This window comes from Callorhinus ursinus, unplaced genomic scaffold, assembly GCF_003265705.2.
Source record: "Callorhinus ursinus isolate GAN/ISIS: 27379988/994484 unplaced genomic scaffold, GSC_fseal_2.0 scaffold61, whole genome shotgun sequence".
In the NCBI taxonomy this organism is placed as follows: domain Eukaryota; kingdom Metazoa; phylum Chordata; class Mammalia; order Carnivora; family Otariidae; genus Callorhinus; species Callorhinus ursinus.
This window is the reverse complement of record NW_027397123.1, coordinates 4,029,442-4,048,585: the sequence shown is the minus strand read 5'-3', so window position 1 is coordinate 4,048,585 and position 19,144 is coordinate 4,029,442. Positions and strand designations below refer to the sequence as shown.

At 54.9% G+C, this 19,144-nt stretch overlaps 1 protein-coding gene across 2 annotated transcripts in view; it reads right to left on the bottom strand.

The window, feature by feature from the left end:
- The window catches only part of ATP4A (ATPase H+/K+ transporting subunit alpha), a 71,754-nt gene that overhangs the window by 3,407 nt on the left and 49,203 nt on the right, over positions 1–19,144 (bottom strand). Inside the window, exons 2-16 of one of the 2 annotated variants that reach the window (XM_073885191.1) lie at positions 8,022–8,162; positions 7,874–7,933; positions 7,309–7,512; positions 6,239–6,352; positions 5,755–6,007; positions 5,309–5,577; positions 4,532–4,730; positions 4,036–4,145; positions 3,821–3,955; positions 3,147–3,339; positions 2,245–2,420; positions 1,008–1,144; positions 776–926; positions 509–677; positions 244–398 (exon numbers count right to left, since the gene is read on the bottom strand). In XM_073885191.1, coding sequence (XP_073741292.1) covers positions 244–398; positions 509–677; positions 776–926; positions 1,008–1,144; positions 2,245–2,420; positions 3,147–3,339; positions 3,821–3,955; positions 4,036–4,145; positions 4,532–4,730; positions 5,309–5,577; positions 5,755–6,007; positions 6,239–6,352; positions 7,309–7,512; positions 7,874–7,933; positions 8,022–8,150 — 2,454 coding nt within the window. In that variant the 5' untranslated portion in view covers positions 8,151–8,162. The remainder of the gene's footprint in view (positions 1–243; positions 399–508; positions 678–775; positions 927–1,007; positions 1,145–2,244; positions 2,421–3,146; positions 3,340–3,820; positions 3,956–4,035; positions 4,146–4,531; positions 4,731–5,308; positions 5,578–5,754; positions 6,008–6,238; positions 6,353–7,308; positions 7,513–7,873; positions 7,934–8,021; positions 8,163–19,144) is intronic. The other variant, XM_073885192.1, reaches the window with a different exon arrangement.

Genomic DNA, 19,144 nt, shown 5'->3' with positions numbered 1-19,144 from the left:
TGTGTGTGTGTGTGTGTGTGTGTGTGTGTGTGTGTGTGTGTGTGTGTCTGAGTCTGAGGGTCCTTATCTGAGTCCGCAGGTCTAAGCCGACCTGAGTGTCCACCTGTGCGGCCACGTCTGTACTTCCGCCTGGGACCACCCGCCTGCCCGCCTGTGCGTCCCCGTCTGGCTGCCCTTGCACCCTGTGTCCAAGAGCATCTGCAGGCCCGTCCATCACAGCTGCCGGCGGGGCTGGAGACTCACGATGTCAGTGCAGAGCTCTATGAAGAGGATGGTGATGCAGCCGAGGGGCAGGGGCACGCTGACAGTGATGTAGATGAGGTATGGCGTCAGCTCGGGGATGTTCTTGGTCAGAGTGTAGGCGATGGACTTTTTCAGGTTATCAAAGATCAGCCGGCCTGGGGTGGGGGGTGTGGGGACAGCCTCAGCCTCCTCGCTGCCCACTTCCTCCTGTGCCCACGCCATCACCGCGCCCCCCCCTCCGCCCAGTCTCTGCCCCGGCTCGGACCCTGCTCCACGCCTGTCACAATGGAGGCAAAGTTGTCATCCAGCAGGATCATGTCCGCCGCGTTTTTGGCGGCGTCCGAGCCGGCAATGCCCATGGCCACGCCGATGTCGGCCTTCTTCAGGGCTGGGGAGTCGTTGACACCATCCCCCGTCACAGCCACAATGGCCCCCTGCCGGGGGAGGGGGGTGGGGGGGCAGGGTGATCAGGGGGAGGCCCACCCCCGGGCCAGCCCAGCCCACTGGCCCGCCTCCCTCAGCAGAGTCATACCAGTCGCTGGCAGCTCTCCACAATCACCAGCTTCTGCTGGGGACTGGTACGAGCAAACACCATCTCAGGGTGAGTACGCAAGGCCTCGACCAGCTCTGACGGGTCCATGTCCTTCAGCTGCATGCCATTGATGACGCAGGCACGGGCATCCCTGGCGGGGGGAGGGGGATCACCAGGGCCTCAGTATGCGCGGGCTGTGGGAAGAACCACGGCGAGGGCAGCAGGGGCTTACTTCCTATTGACTTGGTCCACAGGTACACGGAGGCGGGCGGCAATGTCCTCCACCGTCTCGCTGCCTTCCGAAATGATACCCACACTGGCCGCAATGGCCTTGGCCGTGATGGGGTGGTCACCTGTCACCATGATCACCTGTTGGGAAGGGGACCATCAGACCCTTGATGCCTTCAGTGCAGCCCACTCTCCCCATCCTCCCTGCTGGCCATCTACTGATAGACCCATTCGCTTATTCATCCACTGAATGTCAGGGACAAAACAGACTAAAATCTCTGGTCTCGTGGAGCCAACCCTCTAGTGCAGGAGAGAGAAGAGACACAAACTAAGGGGACAAATGATACAGCCCTTTAGGAGAGAGGAAAATTAAGCTGAGTAAAGGGGATGGCAAATGTCAGCTGGAAAAAGAGGTGTCGATTTTAAGTGTGCCCGGGGAAAGTTTCATTGAGAAGGTGACATCTGAGCAGAGGTCTGAAAGAGGCGAGAGAGTTGGCCACATGAAAAACGGAGGGAAGAGTGTTCCTGGCAGCGGGAACAGCCAATGTGAAGACCCTGAGGTGCGAACATGCCTGAACTGTTGGCGGAGCAGCGGGGAGGCCAGCATGACCGCGGAGCAGTAAACAAACGACAGGTGGGGGGCTAAGGAATAAGCTCAGAGCCCAGCTCTCACAGGCCTTAGAGACCACGGGGAGGACGTGGGTGTTGTTTGCCCAGCCTTGGCTCCCCAACTCTCGATCTGTCTTCAGGAACCAGGGTTGAAGTGAGGTCTCTGGCCAAGAATGAGCAAGTAAGCCCAGACCTGGTCAACCAAGGTACCCCCCCCCAGCCACATGACTGGTTCAGAGAGGAACATGTGACCCAATCTGGGACAACAGCAGAAGAGGCACTCTTTTTTTCTGTGGGGTGGCTAAACAGGTGGGATGTAGGTTGGAGCTTCTGAGGGTGGTCATCTTTCTCGACCAAAATAAAGGCACTGGTCGAGTCCCTTGAGAATAAAGCCATCAGAGAGAAAAGTAGAAACGAGACATGGAGAAAGGCAAATTCTTAATGACACTCAGCTCCTAGATGCAGCTATACCTGACGCTTCAGTCCCCAGAACTTTTCCATTTCATGAATCGATAGATTTCCTTTTTTGGTTCAAACCACTTTCAGGGAGTTCTCTGTCACAGGGTTCCTCACCCCCAAATACTGCTGTCCTCTGTTCTCACCCCTGCCTGCTCCTCTCCCTGGTTGCATACCCGGATGCCTGCCGTGCGGCACTTGAGCACAGCATCGGGGACGGTGGCCCGGGGCGGGTCTATCATGGATACAAGTCCCGCAAAGCACAGGCCACTACTTGGAAAGTTCATGGCCTCCACGTCGAAGGCATAGCCAGGCGGGTAGTCCTTCTCACTCAGGTACAGCTGGCAGAAACCTGACCAGAAAACGGGGAAGTCAGAGAGGAGGGCTGGGCAGACCCTCGCCTAGCAAGGCCAGGTGATGAGTGACATAACCAGGCCCCTCACACCAAGCACCTGTGGATGCCTGACCCTGTGCTGAATCCTTCACATGATGTGAGGCTGTTAGCATGCTCGTGTTGCAGACAGGGAAACTGAGGTCTAGAGAGGGGATATTTCTTGCCAGACGAAAGATCCAGAATTGAGCCACAGGTTTGTGCCTCCCAGGGTTGAGGCAGGGGTTAGGGAAGTTTAGGAGTCAGGACAAAATGTTCAGGGAGGTCAGAGGTCAGGACAAGGATTGGGAAGTCTTGAGTTGAGGCAGGGACTGGGGAAGGTCAAAGGGTCAAGAGGAGGACACTGAAAGGTGGAAGTAAAAGCGATGGCAGGTCAACGTTGGGGCAGGAGCTGGGAAAAATCTACAGATGTCAGGCCAGGATAGGGAAGGTCTCAGGGAGGACAGGTGGGGAGGGGCTGGGTCAAGGTAGAAACTGAGGCTGGACAGGGGTCAGGACTGAGACAGGGAAAGTCAAAGGTGAGTGTGTGCACTGGGGCAGGTTAGCCGTCAGCGGGGGATGGGAAAGGTGATGGTGAAGGCTGGGCCGGGAAGGCTGGGCGGGGTCTGTGCTAGCTCCTCCTCGCCCACAGGTTCACCATCTACTGTGGGGGCTCACCGAGCCCGGGCGGAGGGTGGGGGCGCTCACCAAGCACGCGTTCACCCAGGCCTCCCAGGCTAAGGTAGGCAGTCTGGAAGGCCTCACGCCATTGCTCGTCCAGCGGCAGCTCCTGGCCCTTGATGAGGATGGAGCTACAGCGTTCCAGCACGCGCTCGGGGGCGCCCTTCATCACCAGCACGTGCCGGGGGTCCCGCGGGTCCTCCAGCGTGTGGATGGACAGCTGCGGGCGAGGAGGCGGACGGCGTCTAGGAGGCGGGCAAGGGGGCGGGGCCTGGGAGAAGGGCGGGGCTGACGGCTCGAAGGCGCCGCGGGTAGAGCTTTGGGAGGGTACTGGCTGGGGGTGAGGGGCTTGCGTGCTGAGCAAGTCCTTGGTGGGGGCTGAGGGTTAAGGGGCGCAGTAAGGAGCCTGGGCGCCGGGAATGGACAGAATTAGGGTCGGAGTTGGGCTGGGGCAGGATTTGGATTGCGAGCTAACCCACGGAAGCTTAAGAGCCGGCGGTGAGCCGCCGGCTAAGAGGGTGTGGGTGTGGCCTGCCGGTAGGTGGGCAGCGGCTGTGGGCGGGGCGGGAGATGTGGGTGGGGTTTGGCTTGGAGAGGGCGGAAACTGAGAAGCCCCGCGATAGGCCAGCGCTGCGTGTGGGGGTGGGGCCCGAAGTGGGCGGGGGAGGCCGTGGGCGGGGCCGGGCCCGGCGAGCGCACACCTGGAACTTGTTGGTGGAGTTGAAGGGGATCTCGCAGACTTTGGGGAAGCGTTCGCGGTAGCCCATGGCGTTGCCCAGAGTCAGCTCCGAGAACTTGAGCAGCGCCGTCTCGGACGCGTCCCCGATCACTATGCGCTGGAAGCGGGGGCCGGTGTCAGGGGCGAACCTGTCCGCACCAGGCTCCCAGGCTCCCCCGGAGTCCCCCGGGGTCTCACCTTGGGCACGGGCACCGCGTCCTGGCCGGACTTGAAGGCAGCGCGGTTGCACAGGGTGAGCACGCGGCATAGCGCCCGCCAGGTCTCCGAAGACTGGTCAAACGTCTGCCCTGGAAGCCAGGCGTCCAGGCTGGGGCCGAGAGGGGGCTCCGCGCGGGGCCCCAGGCCCGGAGCAGCTCTCTCCCATACCAGAACCGAGCCCCTCCCTCTAGATTCAGGACAGGGTCCCCTCCCAGACCTGGGTGGGACCCAAACCCTCCTCATACCCCTGGACGGAGCCTTCTCTCCAGACGCAGTATTGAGTTTCCTAGGACCCCCGATACCAAGCCGCTTCGCAGAGCTGCAGCTTCATAGACCCTCTCCCCTTTCGGAAAGGAGCCCCTTCTCCATTCATGCAGAGCCCTCCCCAGGCTGCTTTCAGTCACCTCAGAGCTCCCTTCCTAGTCTACCATCTACCAGATCCTGCCCCAAGCCCCGTCTCCTCCCACCGCCACACCTGACTGGTCCTCCGTAGTGTCCGCCGTGTGGATATGGTTGTCGAACCAGAGATGGGACACAGTCATGCGGTTCTGAGTGAGGGTCCCTGTCTTGTCAGAGCAGATCACTGATGTGGAGCCCAGTGTCTCCACCGCTTCCAGGTTCTTGACGACACAGTTCTTGCTGGCCAGCCGCTTGGCTGTCAGGGACAAGCAGACCTGCCAGGAGGGGTGAGAAGCGCAGGGAGCCTTGACCCCAGCCACGGTACTAGGTACACAGCATCCCTCCACAAAACCCATGCTTTTCTCGCCTCAATGTTTTCCTCAGCCTGTGCTTGCCACCTGGGATGCCTCCCCAGTCGGCCCAGAGGAACATAGCCAGGCCCCTCACTAAGCTGCCCGAGCTGAGGTTCTGTGAGTTCTCTCAACAACACAACCACACCGAGAAAACAAACGTCCTCTGAACACCCCCTGGGGCGGGCCTTGCCCTGGGTGCTGACTCCTGAGGGCTGCCCACGCTGGACCTCAGCCTCCTCCGGTCAAGGATGCGGCCTGTTCACCTGTGAGTCCTCAGCGTTCAGTACAGGGTGTGGCCCAGAGCGGCCTCGGTGAGTGGCTGCTGAACGGATGGACAGGTGGAGGGCTGGGGGTAGGGAGGATGGCTGAGGGAAGGTGCGTGGGGGGGAGGTGAGTGGGTGCAGACGGCCAGAGATGATGGAGGCAATCCTGGGGGAATGAACAGACAGATGGACGAGCCTCCCGGCTCTCTGCACCTCTCTTCCGTCTCCCCCACTCACCGTGACAGTGGCCAGCAGCCCCTCAGGCACATAGGCTACCACAATGGCCATGAAGAAGACCATGGCCCGCAGGAAGGTGTAGCCAATGCACATGGCCACCACAAAAAATGTAGCGCCGAAGAGGATGGCCAGGCCTGCGATGATGTCCACAAAATGTTCGATTTCAATAGCGATGGGTGTCTTCTCGTTCTCTACTCCCGACGCCAGGGACGCGATGCGCCCGATGATGGTGCGGTCACCTGTGTTCACCACCAGGCCTTGGGCTGTGCCTGCAGCGGGGCCAACAGGGCACCTCAGGGCCGGGCGGGTGGGCGGCAGTGGGGGTGTGCCCGCCGCCGGAACCGAAGGGGGTGCGGCGGTGGAGCTCAGTACGGGCCGAAGAGGGGCAGGGCAGGCAGCGGGGTTGGCTTGGGGCGGGGGGGTGGGCGGGCAGGGGCCTCACAGACCCTCAAGGCACATGGTGGAGAAGAAGGCGATATTGCGGGTCTCCAGGGGGCTCTCGTGGGTACACTCGGGCGAGCGGGTCTGCGGCTCAGACTCTCCAGTCAGCGACGAGTTGTCCACCTTGCAGCCCTGCGCCTGGAGGATCCTGATGTCGGCTGGCACTCGGTCCCCGCCTTTCATCTCCACCAGGTCGCCCACCACAAGCTGGTCCGCGTTGATCTGGAACTTGTCCCCATCCCGGATCACAGTTGCTTGCTGTGCGGCGGCGGGGGGGTGGGGGGCGGCAGTGGAGGTCGCCAAGTGCAGGGGAACGTGGGGAGGGGCAAAGGGGAAGGGTTGAGAACCTAAGGGGCGAGCCGGAGGCCACGGGTGCAGAGCAGCTTGGGCCTGGAGGGAGAGCCCACACAGACCCAGGAGCCTCCCTGTGCGCCGCCGCCCCCCAGGGGTGCAGACCCGGACCTGAAGTGACCGGGCTGCAGGACCCACCTGGGGCACCAGGTTCTTGAAGCTGGCAATGATGTTGGTGCTCTTAAACTCCTGGTAGTAGCCAAAGCAGCCGGTGACCACGACCACAGCAATGAGGGCCAGGGCCAGGTACAGCTGGGTGGAGGTGGGAAGGGGGTGGATTAGAAGAGGCTGGAAGATCCCTGCACAGCCACCCCCCCCGCCTGCTCCCTGTCCCCTGGTGTTCTTGGGCTCACCCCTGGGGTTTTCCCTGCTCTGCTAGAGAGCCACATGTTTGTGTGCATACTCTGGGGGCTCCATGATCATGTGCCAATTTCCAAGTCCCTATGTCCAGTGTCTCCCCACGTCTGTGTACCTCTAAGTCCCCATCCTGTGTCACATGTCCTGTGGCTTTCAAACCCCTGTCCAACGCCACATGTCCCTAAGTCCCCATGTCCCTTGTTCTGACCTCTTGTCTGGCATCTCGATATTCTCTGTCTCTGTCTCTGCCTCCTTGTCTGGGTTCTGTTTCTTGGCACTGTGTCCCTATGCCCTTGCGTCCCATGTCTGAGTCCCATGTCCCCTGTGCCCTTGGTCTGTCCCATGCCCTCTGTTTCCTGGTCTCCTATCTTTTTTTTTTTAAGATTTTATTTATTTATTTGAGAGAGAGAATGAGAGATAGAGAGCACGAGAGGGAAGAGGGTCAGAGGGAGAAGGAGACTCCCTGCTGAGCAGGGAGCCCGATGTGGGACTCGATCCCGGGACTCCAGGATCATGACCTGAGCCGAAGGCAGTCGCTTAATCAACTGAGCCACCCAGGCGCCCTCCTGGTCTCCTATCTTAAGGATCGCGTTTCCACGTCCTTGTACCCCCACCCATGTCCTCCATACCGGAGACCCATTCTCCAGGTCCCCTGGGACCTGTGTCACTGGGGCTGCCCCACATCCCAGTGGCCTTCATCCCCGCATGACCCCATGTCTTGACTGCATTTCCAAGTCTCCGCATCCCCATCCTGTGGCCCTCGCGTCCTGAGTCCATGCTCCATGTCCTCTACCCGCCCCCCTGGCCATGGTCCCTGTGTCCCATACCCGCCGGCAGCATCTGCCACTCACATTGTCGTCGGTGGTGAGGTCACCCTCGCTGGCCTGGATGCCAAAGGCAATGAGGCAGATGGCAGCAGCCACCCACATGAGGCACTGCAGCCCACCTGCCAGCTGCCGGGCGAACTTGACGTACTCGGGGGTGCCACGCGGCGGCCGCAGAGCGTTGGGTCCGTCCCGCAGCAGCAGCTCGGCGGCCAGGCCGGCAGACAGGCCCTGGGGATGGGGCGGGCGCTCGCCGGGGTAGCTCTTCTGTCTCCTCCCCCCACCCCGCCCCGTCTGTGTTGTTCCTCTTCACTTCTGTGTCCGTCCTCGCCTCTGTCCTCCCCCCCCCCACCCACCTCCCGTGTGTCTCTCTCATCTTTCTGCCTGGCTCTCTCTCCCTGTGGTCTCTGCTCTGTTTCTCTCTTACCGCTTTGTCTCTGTCTGTCTCCGTCTCTCTGCCTCTTTTTATCTGCTTCTCCTACTCGGTCACTCTCCCCCCCCAACTCCTCTGTTTGGCCCTTTCTAATGCATTTCTCCCCTTTTCTCTCCCCCCCTTGCTCTGCACGCACCCCTCCCTCTGCGCCCAGCTCACCTTGGTCGCACTGGTCCGGTACTTCTGTTCCAGCTCGGCCACGGACAGCTGGTGGTCGTTCTGGGGGGGGGGGGGGCAGGACACTCACTGTCCGGCTCTCACCAGCCACGCTCCTGCCCCCCGCCCGGCCCCCCAGCCCCATGCTCACAATCTCCATCTCCTTCTTCATGTTCTCCAGCTTCTCCTTCTTCTTGCCTCCTCCCTTGTCCGCCTTCTTCTTGCTCATCTTGGCGGCCATGTCCCCACCAGGGCCAGGACCCAGCTCTACCGAATACATCTCGTAATTCTCCTGGGGATGGGAGGAGGGGGGAGGCATCAGATCCCACACCCCTCCAGCCTCCATCCCCCCAACCCCTGACTCGGGGCCCCACTCACTGCCTTCCCCATGGTGCCCGGTGCAGCCACCCTCCTTTGCCAAGACAGAGCCTAGGGTCTGGACCAGCCCTGATATACCCAGGGAGGGAGGGGTGGAGCAAGACTGGCCCGATTAGAGCTGATTGCGGGGCTCCTTGGGGTGACCTCCAGGCCTAAGCAGCTCAGGCATTACCTACTGGGCTGCCCCAACCTGCCCAGACCCATCTCCACCTGCCACTGAGATCAGGGGACCACTGAGTAGGTCCATAGTAACAACAACAACAACAAGAAGAGCAAACCATATGGTGCTCATTATGTGCCAAGCACTGGGCTGGGGGCTTACCTGTATTAACTAATGGAACCTCCCAACAACCCTTTGAGGCGAGGACCATTCTTACCTCCCCCTACCATAGTGATGGGGAAACTGAGGTGCGGGGAGGCTAAATCACTCGACTATTGTCCCCAAGCTACGATGGGAAAGAGTCGGGACTCAGAACCGGGTAGCTGGGCTGCGGTGTCCTCTTCCGGGCCACATTGCCCATGTCCGACTCCTGGAGCGGGAGGGTGCTCACAATAGTGGTCATAACAGCTTTTGTTTAGGGAGGACTTCCTGTGTCCCGGGTCTGCCCAGGGAGCTTTGTGTGAGTGTTTCCTTAGCTCCTCACAACAGCCCTTTAGAAAGTTATGGTCTCTCATTAGCCCCCATTGTACAGATGAGGAAACCGAGGCACAGAGAGATCAAGGACTTGCTCTAAAGCTGCGATGATGGGGCGCCTGGGTGGCCCAGTCAGTTGAGCATCTGCCTTCGGCTCAGGTCATGATCCCAGGGTCCTGGGGTCGAGTCCCATGTCGGGCTCCCTGCTCAGTGGGGAGTCTGCTTCTCTCCTTCTCCCTCTGCCCCTCCTCACCCCTGCTCGTGCTCACTCCCTCTCTCTCTCTCTCTCAAATAAATAAATAAAATATTTATTAAAAAAAATAAAGTTGCGATGACGAAGTGTCGGGAAGAGGATTCCAGCCCAGGTCTGACCTCAGAGGCTGGCTCTCCCATGGGGGCCACTGACAAAAGAACTCAGACCTCACAGCAGCCGTGGCAAGTATGCGCCGGGCACTGAACACATGTGACCTCCGGGGTCCCCACAACAAACCCCCATGTGGGCAGCACTATCATTCCCGTTGTGCACAGGGGGAAACCGAGGTTTGGAGGGGTTCAGGGAGGGTCCCAGAGGTGCCCCACGCCTCCAGCTGTAGCCATCACAGCTCTGTGGTTCCTGTCTCCACCCCACCCTGCCCGGATGGGGAAAGGAAGGTGCAAAGTAGGGGAAAAGATGGGTCCAAGGCTCCTAGCTCAATCTTGGTATTGGTGCCAGGTTTGAGGTCCCCCAGGCAGGGACCTCTGTGGGTAGCAGCGAGGGGCTGGACTGCCGGAATGGCAGGTTCTTGATATCTCCTGCATGGGCCGCACAGGTTGGACGTGTCTGATAAGATAATTGCCGGGGCGACGTCCTTCTCTCCTGGGGCAGGTCACCTGGGAAAGGCTAAGCTGCTGAGCAGCCCAAGCTCCTCCCCACAGCCACCCAGCTGGTCATCCCAGACTGCTACAAGAGACCCCCAGAGAGGAGGCAGGTGGGATGAAGTCACACCGACAATGAGTCTGCCCTTACAACGAGTCCACTCATCTCTCTGAGCTGCACATGTCAAACACCGTGTGTCTCGTCACTCCCCTGCTCACGACCGTCCAGAGGCATCCCTTCTCCCTCAGAATAGACTCCAAAATCATTCCTGCAAGACCTAGCCCTGGCTCACCTCTCCTGGCTCAGTCTCTACTACAGTTCCACTGACACTGGCCTTCTTGCTGTACTTCCTACAGGTCAAGGTCATTCCTGCCCCAGGGCCTTTGCACTTGCAGTTCCTCTGCCTGGTGCTCTCTTCTTTAGATACCCACATGGCTCTTTCTCGCTGTGAGGTCTCAGTTCAAATGTCATCTCTTCAGAGAGTCCTCACTTCTACTATTGTACCCCCATCAGGCCCCATCCCCTACAACCCTTGTCCCAACCTGACACTGTATTTTATTTTCATTCGTTTGGTGTCAACCTTGTCGCACTAGAGGGAAGACTGAGACTTGGTTGTGTTTGCTGCTGTATATGCACAGCACCCGGACCGGTGCCCTAGACACACTGTACATGGTCAGTAGACACTGTCCGATGCGGAATATTCACGAACAAACCTGGAGCATGGGGCAGGCCCTCGGGAAGTCTGTCATTGGGAGCTCCTTGGGTGCCTCTGGCTCTCTCTAGCTCTTCCACCTTGCCCACTAGGCCTCTACCCCTGCAAGCATCCAGAGCCTGGGGCAAATACAGGGTTGTGTCTGCACAGATTCGGGAACTCCACAGCCTAAGTCACAGCGGGGAGACCGAGACACCATCACTGGCAGCAGGGGGCCGACCTTCCATATGTGGAGACCTCTGTCAAAATCAGGGACTGTCCTCTACTCTCTGCCCCATCTGTGGTCCCCCCCCACCTGTTTTTTTCATTTCTTAGTTTTATTATGTTAATTTTCAATGGTTTATTTTAAATATTTCAGACCCACAAGTTATAGGGGTAGTAAAACAAAGACCTGCCTGACCTTCAGCTAAATTGAATGATTTTCCCAATTTGTGGTTTCTAGAGAGTTGAGAGAGAGAATAGATTCTTCTTTTTTTAAAGCTCAGGCTGACCCACTTGAGAGTGAGTTGGAGATGGGAGGCTTGTTTCTCCACGAACATGTCGGCATGGGTCTCCCGTGGATAAGGACACTCTCTTACGTAACCGCGGTCCAGTGGTCAAATCCAGGACGTTCACATCGAGAGGACATTAGGAACTAATCTGGAGAATGTATTGGAACTTCCCATTTCCGTCTCGTGTCCTTTTCTTGGTCTGGGATCACACTTTGCCCTTAGCCGTCATGTCTCCTTGGTCTCCTCCAATCTGTGACATTTCTTTACTCTCCTTCTCTTTCATGACCTTGAAATTTTGGAAAAGTATCAGTCACTTGTGTTGCAGAATTCCCCTCAGTTTGGCTCGGCTGGCGGCTCATGATCAGATTCAGGTCGTGCGCGTTGGGCGGGAACACAGCAGTGATGTGCGCCCTCCTCAGAGCTTCCCAGGCAGGATGGGCCCCATTTTTGAGTCTTGAGGCGGTCTGGAACGGGGGGGACGTTTGGAGGATACCCAGAGGCTTAAGGAATGACCAGAGGGCTATTCTGTGATCTCTTTATTTTCTATTCAAAAACACTGTCACAGGGCCACCCGATTGGCTCAGTCGGTTAAGCATCTGCCTTCTGCTCAGGTCATGATCTCAAGGTCCTGGGATCAAACCCCCGGGGGGCCCGCTTCCCCCCCCCCCCCCCCCCCCCCCCCCCCCCCGCCCCGCCCCGCCCTGCTCGTGCTCTCTCTTTCTCTCTCTCAAATGAATAAATAAAACCTTAAAAAGAAAAAAAAAACTAACGGTCAGAATTGGATTTTTCTTTTTCCTGAGAAAGAGAGGGCAGAGGACAGACTTCTAAATGGCTGGTGAATACTGAGCGGGTTTTAAGAGGAATCTGAGCAAGAGTCTCCTAGAATCATGACCACACACTTTTAGGGACTCAGCGCCCTACAAGGCCTGATGGGATCAGATCCCTGGCTGTGCCTCCTTCCCCCGTGCCTTCCCCCATCATGCTTTGGGATGAAGCCCACGCAGCCCTTCTGTTTATCAAAATCATCATTTCAAGATCTCAGCCCGTGAAGCTTCCTCTGCCTGAAATAAATACTCGCCCCGCTCCCTCCCCACACTCAGCTACTCATCTTTCATGCTCTCGCACAGATGTCCCTCTCTCCAGGGAACCTTCTTGGACCACGTACCAGCTGGGTCAGGTACCTCCCCTGGGCTCCCAGAGGCCCCTAGGCTTCCCTATCCCTGCCCTGACCCCTCTGACCCATAATTCCTCCATCACGAGCCTGGCCACTCTGGGCGGTCACCATGTGATGACGTCTCATCGCCCCCCTGGACGCCTGAGGACGGGATCCAGGATGTCTCAGTCGCTACTGTGTGCCCTGTAGCACCCAGCCCAGGGAGTGTTTGCTGAGTGCGAGAACTCATTGTGACCGTGACTTCTGGTTTGTGTTTGGATTCTCCGATAAGATAGTGGATTCAGCAATGCCCTTCGCCTCCTGGTCAGGTCATCTGTCCCGGCCATCTCCAGGCCCCGGAAAGATTGAAGAGAGGGGCAGGGCAGGCAGGAACCTTGCTTCTCCCTCCTTCTCAAGCTGGTACAGGAGCAGGCAGTGGGTCAAGGAGCCAGGGATAAGGTCTGGCCTCAGACCGGTCTCCTGCGTTCTGCTCCTCTCCCAGCTTCGTCCAGATGTGGAAAGGTCAACCACCCTCAAGAAATTTGCCTGACTGTCCTCATCTGGGATCTTAAAATCACATCTGGAAACCAAGCATCTCTCCCTCCTCTGCTCCCACCTCCATCCCTTCCTGCCTGGACATCACAGCAGCCTCCTCCCCAGTCCCTCCCCCGTCTCCCTGCTCCCTTCCCTGCCCCCCTGCAGTCCGCCCCCCACCCAGAGCCAGAGGGAGCCTGTGAACCCCTGGGGTCTGGGCTCTCCTGGCTGAACCCTCCCTTAGCTCCGCCTGACTCTTGAAGACAAAGTCTGCACGCTGGTGCCCAAACCCAACCCGGGTCTGGGGCCTCCCAGACCTCCCCTCCTCCTGCTGCAGCCACACTGGCTCCCTGCAGTGCCTCAGACTCAGCAAACAGCCTCCCGACCGGCCTGTGCCTGTGCCCTTTCCCTCCTCTTGAAATGCTCTCCTCCCAACACCTGCATGGCTCCCTCTCTCCCTCCAAGGTCTTTACACAAATGTTGCCTTCCCAGTGTGAGCTCCTTGACTAGCCGAATTAAAAACTGCGACCTGGGGTCCCCCTGCACCTCTGTCCCCATTATTTTCTCCCGTACTGGGTCATTGCTCTTATCTGTGGGTTCCTTGTGTGTTTTCCGAATCCCTCTGACAGAAGGTGAGCTCCATGAGGGCAGGGATTTTTGCCCGGGTTTTTTTTTTTTTTTTTTTTTTTTTTTGGACTGATGTCAAACAGCAAACAATAGACACTCAATAAGCTTTTGCTGAAAGAAATAAAATAAATCTCAGAGTCCCCGAGACACTCCACAGCATGCAGCAGCACTCCTAGCCACAAATAGTGACATGGACATGTGGTCCCGCCTTGGGATGATGCTCTTGGTCCCCCAAAGACACACTAGCCCAACCTAAAGCAGAGGGACAGGCTCAAAAAGACACAATGACAGGAAGCCCGTGATAACAGTGATGCTCATTGAGACCTCACTGCCCTCAGCCCTGGCCGAAGTGCCTCCCTTGTGTGAGCTCATTTCATCCTCACAACAACCTTATGAGGAAGGTACTGTATTTATCCCAGTTTTACTGTGAAGAAACTGAAGCGCAGAGAGGTTATACAACTTGCCTAAGATCACACAGCTAGTAACGGGCAGAGCCAGGATTTGAACCCAAGCAGCCTGGCTAGAAAGTCCTCCTGGGTGAGTATACAGAATCACACCAGACACCATTTCACAAAGAGGCCTCCCATCAAGACTACACTCCGTTCCATGATTTACGGAATGTTGACTGAGCATCTGCTATGTGCCAAGGTTTTGTTAAGCCCTGAGATTTGCAGGGAACAAAACAGTCATGGACCTGCTTACACTCCAGCGTCCCGAAGTAATCAATAACAAATGAATCTTTACTGGCAAATGAGAAGAGCATGAAGGAAAATAACAGGGTACTTGAGGAGAGAGGCAGAGGGGAGGAGGCTGATAGACTACGGTATCAGAGAAGGGGCTCCGAGGAAGTAACACTCGAGCTTCGAGCTGAGGCTTCAAGGATAAGGAGACAGCCAGGAATAATCTGGGAGAAGGAACAGGGAGAACAGAGGCCCTGAGCTGGGAACAGGGTGATAGTGAGGGTCAGCAAGGAGCGGTGGTGGAGAATCTGGATACGGTTAGTGAGGGGAGGGTTAGGGTGCAACGTGAAGGCGGGGGTCCGTTCATGTGGGACCTTGTGGACCAGGGGGAGGAGTTAGGATTTTAGTCTAGGAGCAGCTGAAGGCATTTGAGATTTGATCAGAAGAGAGGCATGGTCAGGACTGAGTCTGGAAGATGCCCCCACTGTCTGTCATGTGGAGGACACTCAAGGGGGAAGCTGAGATTAGAAGCCCGGGGAGGAGGCTGGGGGAGGGAGGCTCAGGAGATGGCCTGTGGGGACATGGGCTGGGGCAGGAGGTGTCTGGCCTGGGGCGGGGGGCCCCCCAGGGTTGGGATCCAGGAGAAGAGGTAGGTTTGCGGAAGGGCTATAGCCTGTGTAGGAATTGGGGGACCAGGAAGCTATGGGACAACTGCAACTTGGAGCTTCTGGAAGAAGCTGGAATTGGGAACTGTGATGAGGGCCTTGCCAGCACAGGAAGAGTAGAGTGAGCTAGGGATGGTGAGACAGCCTCTGGCAAGGGTGGGGAGAAGAGCAAGGAGGGGAGCTGAAAGATACAGGAAGAACCGGGAAGGGGTGGGGGAGGGGGGCAGGCGGCAAAGGAAAAGGGAGCTTCCGAAGGAGGACGGGTTCAGCAGTGTTTTGCATTCCTGAGTGCCCCCAGTGCCCGGCACACAGCAGCTGGTTCACTTGCTGCTGAATGAGGGCACCCATGGGCGAGCTGAAGGCAAAACTCTCATAGATACAAACCCTGAGGCCTCCAGGGCCGCATATTATGGCCAGGGCAGGCCAACTCCCCCACTCCCCACCTCTGGCAGGGAAGCTTGAGAAAAGTGGACTTAGAAAAGGTATCCTTAGGAGGGAGACGCATGCAAAAGTTCAGAACGGGGCTCAAAAGCCAAGAATGAGGGTGTGAAAGGTAGGCCAGAAGGGGGAGCTCTCCCGCTGAACCGCTCCAGGTTAATGACAGGAAGACCAATGAAAGACTCCTCAACAGGAAAGAATGATCAACTACCCGCGCCAAGGGGAAAAGAATGTACGTTGCATCTCCCACAAGAAATAAACACACACACACACACACACACACACACACACACACACACACACACACACACACACACACACCCGCAACTCAGCCAATGAGAAACCACCATCACCCTGGACTCATGCTTTTTTTCCAATGGACTCCGGTTCAAAACAACCCCTCCAGGGGCGCCTGGGTGGCTCAGTCCCTGAAGGGTGGGACTCTTGGTTTCTGCTCAGATGATGATCTCAAGATTGTGAGATCAAGCTCCGCATCGGGCTCCGCCTTGGGCCAGGAGCCTGCTTAAGATGTTCTCTCTCCCTCTCCTTCTGCCCCTCACCCCGCACCACAGGGGCGCAGGTTCTCTCTCAAAATAAACACACAACCCCTCCCAACTTCCTCCTCCTTCTCCATAAAATAACGGTCCTCTCCTTTGTTTGCCAGACTTGCCTATGGTTTTGTCATAGTTTGCATGTCCCAAATCATAATTCTCTGTTATTCCTGAATAACCCATTTGCACTGGTAAAATAATGTTTTATTTTTAAGGTTAACAAGGGGGTATAGGCCTCTTGATCCAGTCGTCCAATCCAGGAGCCAAAATTCATAGATGGGGCGTTGGGGGAGGCGGAATGGGACTTCTTTGGTCAAAGTTTCTTCCAACTGCCAGCCAATAACAAAGGCAGAATCAAGAAGTAAGGCTGGACCAACCCAATTAAGAAAGAAGGTCTCTATCCACTGTCAGCTAGAAGGTAAAGAAGAACAGGAGGGTGGGGTGGGGCCAGCATAATCTGGATGGTGGAAGTAACCAGGACCCCCTGTTCACTGTCAGCCAATCAGGAAAAGAGAACAAAATGAAGGGGCTGAACCAGTGGCTTCCACCCAGGGCAAGATCCTAGGCTAAGCCCCTTGGTTTTCTTTTCTTTTCTTTATTTATTTATCTGACATGGAGAGAGAGTATAAGCAGGGGGGAGTGGCAGAGGGAGAGGGAGAAGCAGGCTCCCCGCTGAGCAGGGAGCGCGATGCAGGACTGAATCCCAGGACCCTGGGATCATGATCCTATCAGAAAGCAGACACTTAACCAACTGAGCCACCCAGGTGACCGGGATTCCTACATTCTTGCCCACATTTGATGACATCAGTCTTCTTACTTTTAGCCATTCTTTGGGTATATAACTGTATCCCACTGTAGTTTTAATTTGCATTTCCCCAATGACTAAGGATGTTAAGCACCTTGCACATGCTATGGCCATGTGGAAATTATATTTTCTGAAATTCACATTCGCATCTTTCCCATTGGAGAAAAAAAATGGACGGCCTGTTTTTATCTTATATCATTTTTTTTCCAATTTGTGACTTGCCTTTTCACATTCCTCGTGGTCTTTTCATAAGAAGAAGTTTTAAAATTTGTAAAATCCAATGATCATTTTTAAATATTACGCTTAGGTTTTTTGTGTCCTGTTTAAGAAATTTTTATCTACCTATCCAAAGGTTATAAATATACTCTTTTATGTTTTTGGATAGAAACTTGATAGCTTTAGCTTTCTTATTTAGGTCTAGGATCCATTCTGAGTTAATCTTGTGGCCACCATCCTGGACAATACAGTTCTAGGTTGAGATTATGAAAAAAAAATAAGATATGAAATAAGGAAGGGTTCAAGATTAATTTCTTCCTATATTGATAATACAGTTTCCTTAGCATTAATGGACAAGACTATCTTGTCTCCACTATATTGAATTGGTACCTTTGTCTTGTTAAGAAAGAAACCACAAACCCTAAATGGCCACTTGTTCTGAGCCCCACATCAGCAAATCAGGACTAAATACCTAACCTGATTGCAGTTTCAGCCTCTCCCAGGAATGTGACTTTTAACCAGTCATTCTTGCCAACCCGCCAGTTATTTTATCAGCAAAGATGGGTTAATTCGGGAATAACAGAGAATTGTAATTCAGGACAAGCAAGCTATGACAAAACCGTACACAAGCCTGGAGAACAGAGGACAGGAAAGCTCTTTTACAGAGAAAAGAGGAAATTGGAGGGGGGCGTACTGTTAAAAACAAACGGTCCTTTGGAGTTCTAAGTACAGTGCCTTTTCATTGACTAAGTTGTGAGTCTCTCATTGGCAGGGCTGTTGCCGGGGGAGGAGGAAACTTTTCTTCTTCCTGCCCTGATAGTCAAGTAGTAGCTAAGGTAGTATTGATTTCCAAGGTACCACTTTTCCTGTGGGGTCTTCAATTGACAAGGACAATTGATAACAAGAAGTAGGGCATGAGACCTACCCCTTCTGGCCTCCTGACTCCATTTTATTTATTTATTTATTTATTTATTTATTTATTTATTTAAAATCAGTTGTGTTTACTTTTTTACTTAAGATTTTATTTGTTTATTTGTCAGAGAGAGCACAAGCATGGGGAGAGGCAGGTAGAGGGAGAAGCAGGCTCCCCACTGAGCAGGGAGCCCGATGCCGGACTTGATCCCAGGTGGGATCCAGCCCTGTATCAGGCTCCCTGCTCTGTGGGAAGCCTGCTTTTCCCTCTGCCCACTCCCACTGCTCATGTTCCCTCTCTGGCTGTCTTTCTCTCTGTCAAATAAATTAAAATCTAAATAAATAAATAAATAAATAAATAAATAAATAAATAAATAAAATGAAGTTTCCTTTTGTTAATTTTCACACCACTTAAGCAAGAAGAGTGCCTTAGTTCTGGAATGCGGTTCCTTTAGACTTCTTTGCATCCACAGCTGTTTGCTGTCTTTAAAACACATGAATTTTTTGTTTCTCCTTTTCCCCCCAGCTATTATGGAAGGAGACTGTGATATTATGTTGTGATTTATAATAAGAAAAATCTTGGTCTTCCATCCATTCCTGGCACTGAGCTCCTAAAACCCCTGGAGTTTCCTATTATAAAAGCAATCAAGGTGGCTTTTGTTATGTTCATAAAGTGACTTTTGGAAAGCCCTTAGGTGACCTAAGGATGGGGGCTGGTTGGAGGGAAACAACTGTGTGAGTAGAGTTGGAACTTCAGTACCTCCCCCCAAACTCCAGGGAGGGGAGAGGGGCTGGAGGTTGAACCAATCACCAAAAGCCAATGTCAAATCCTGACTGTGTCATAAAGCCTCCATAAAAACCCGAAAGACCAAGGTCAGAGAGCTTCCGGGTTGATGAACACATAGAGATTCAGGAAACGTGGCATGCTCAGAGAGGGTATGGAAGATCCACAATCTTTCACCATACTTTGTCCTATACAGCTCTTCCATCTGGGTGTCCCTGAGTTTTATCCCTTTATAATAAACCAGCAATCTGGCTTTTTTATTAGTAGGTAAATTGTTTCTCTCAGTTCTGTGAGCCACCAAGCAATCAAACCCAAAGACGTTGCAGGAGGCTCTGATTTTTAGCCAGTGGGTCAGAAGTACAAGTAAAAACCTAGGCTTGCATCTGACCTCTGGGAGAGGGGCACCCTTGCAGGACTGAGCCCTTAACCTATGGAGTCTGATTCTATCTCTGGGCAGATAGTGTCAGAAGTGACTTGAATTGTAGGACACCCAGCTGATGTCCAAGAATTGCTTCCACACATAATTGGAATTAGTACCAGAACCCACTTAGAGACCTTTTACATTCAATTTAGACATCAAAGTCAGTCTTTTAAAAGCAAATTTGGGTTCTCCCTGTTTAATACCTCTAAGGACTTCACTTCATATTTAAAAATCCAACCTTCTTCCCGTGACCTTCCATGCTGTGACCTGCCTCCTGCCCGTCCTCTGACCTTACTTTGTAGTACTCTCATTGTTCACCCCAGTCCCACTAATCTTTCTCTTCCTGGGACAAGCCAGGCTCCTTCCTGCCTGAGTTTTTGCACTTATTGCTCTGCTTAGAACTCTCCCAGATGTTTC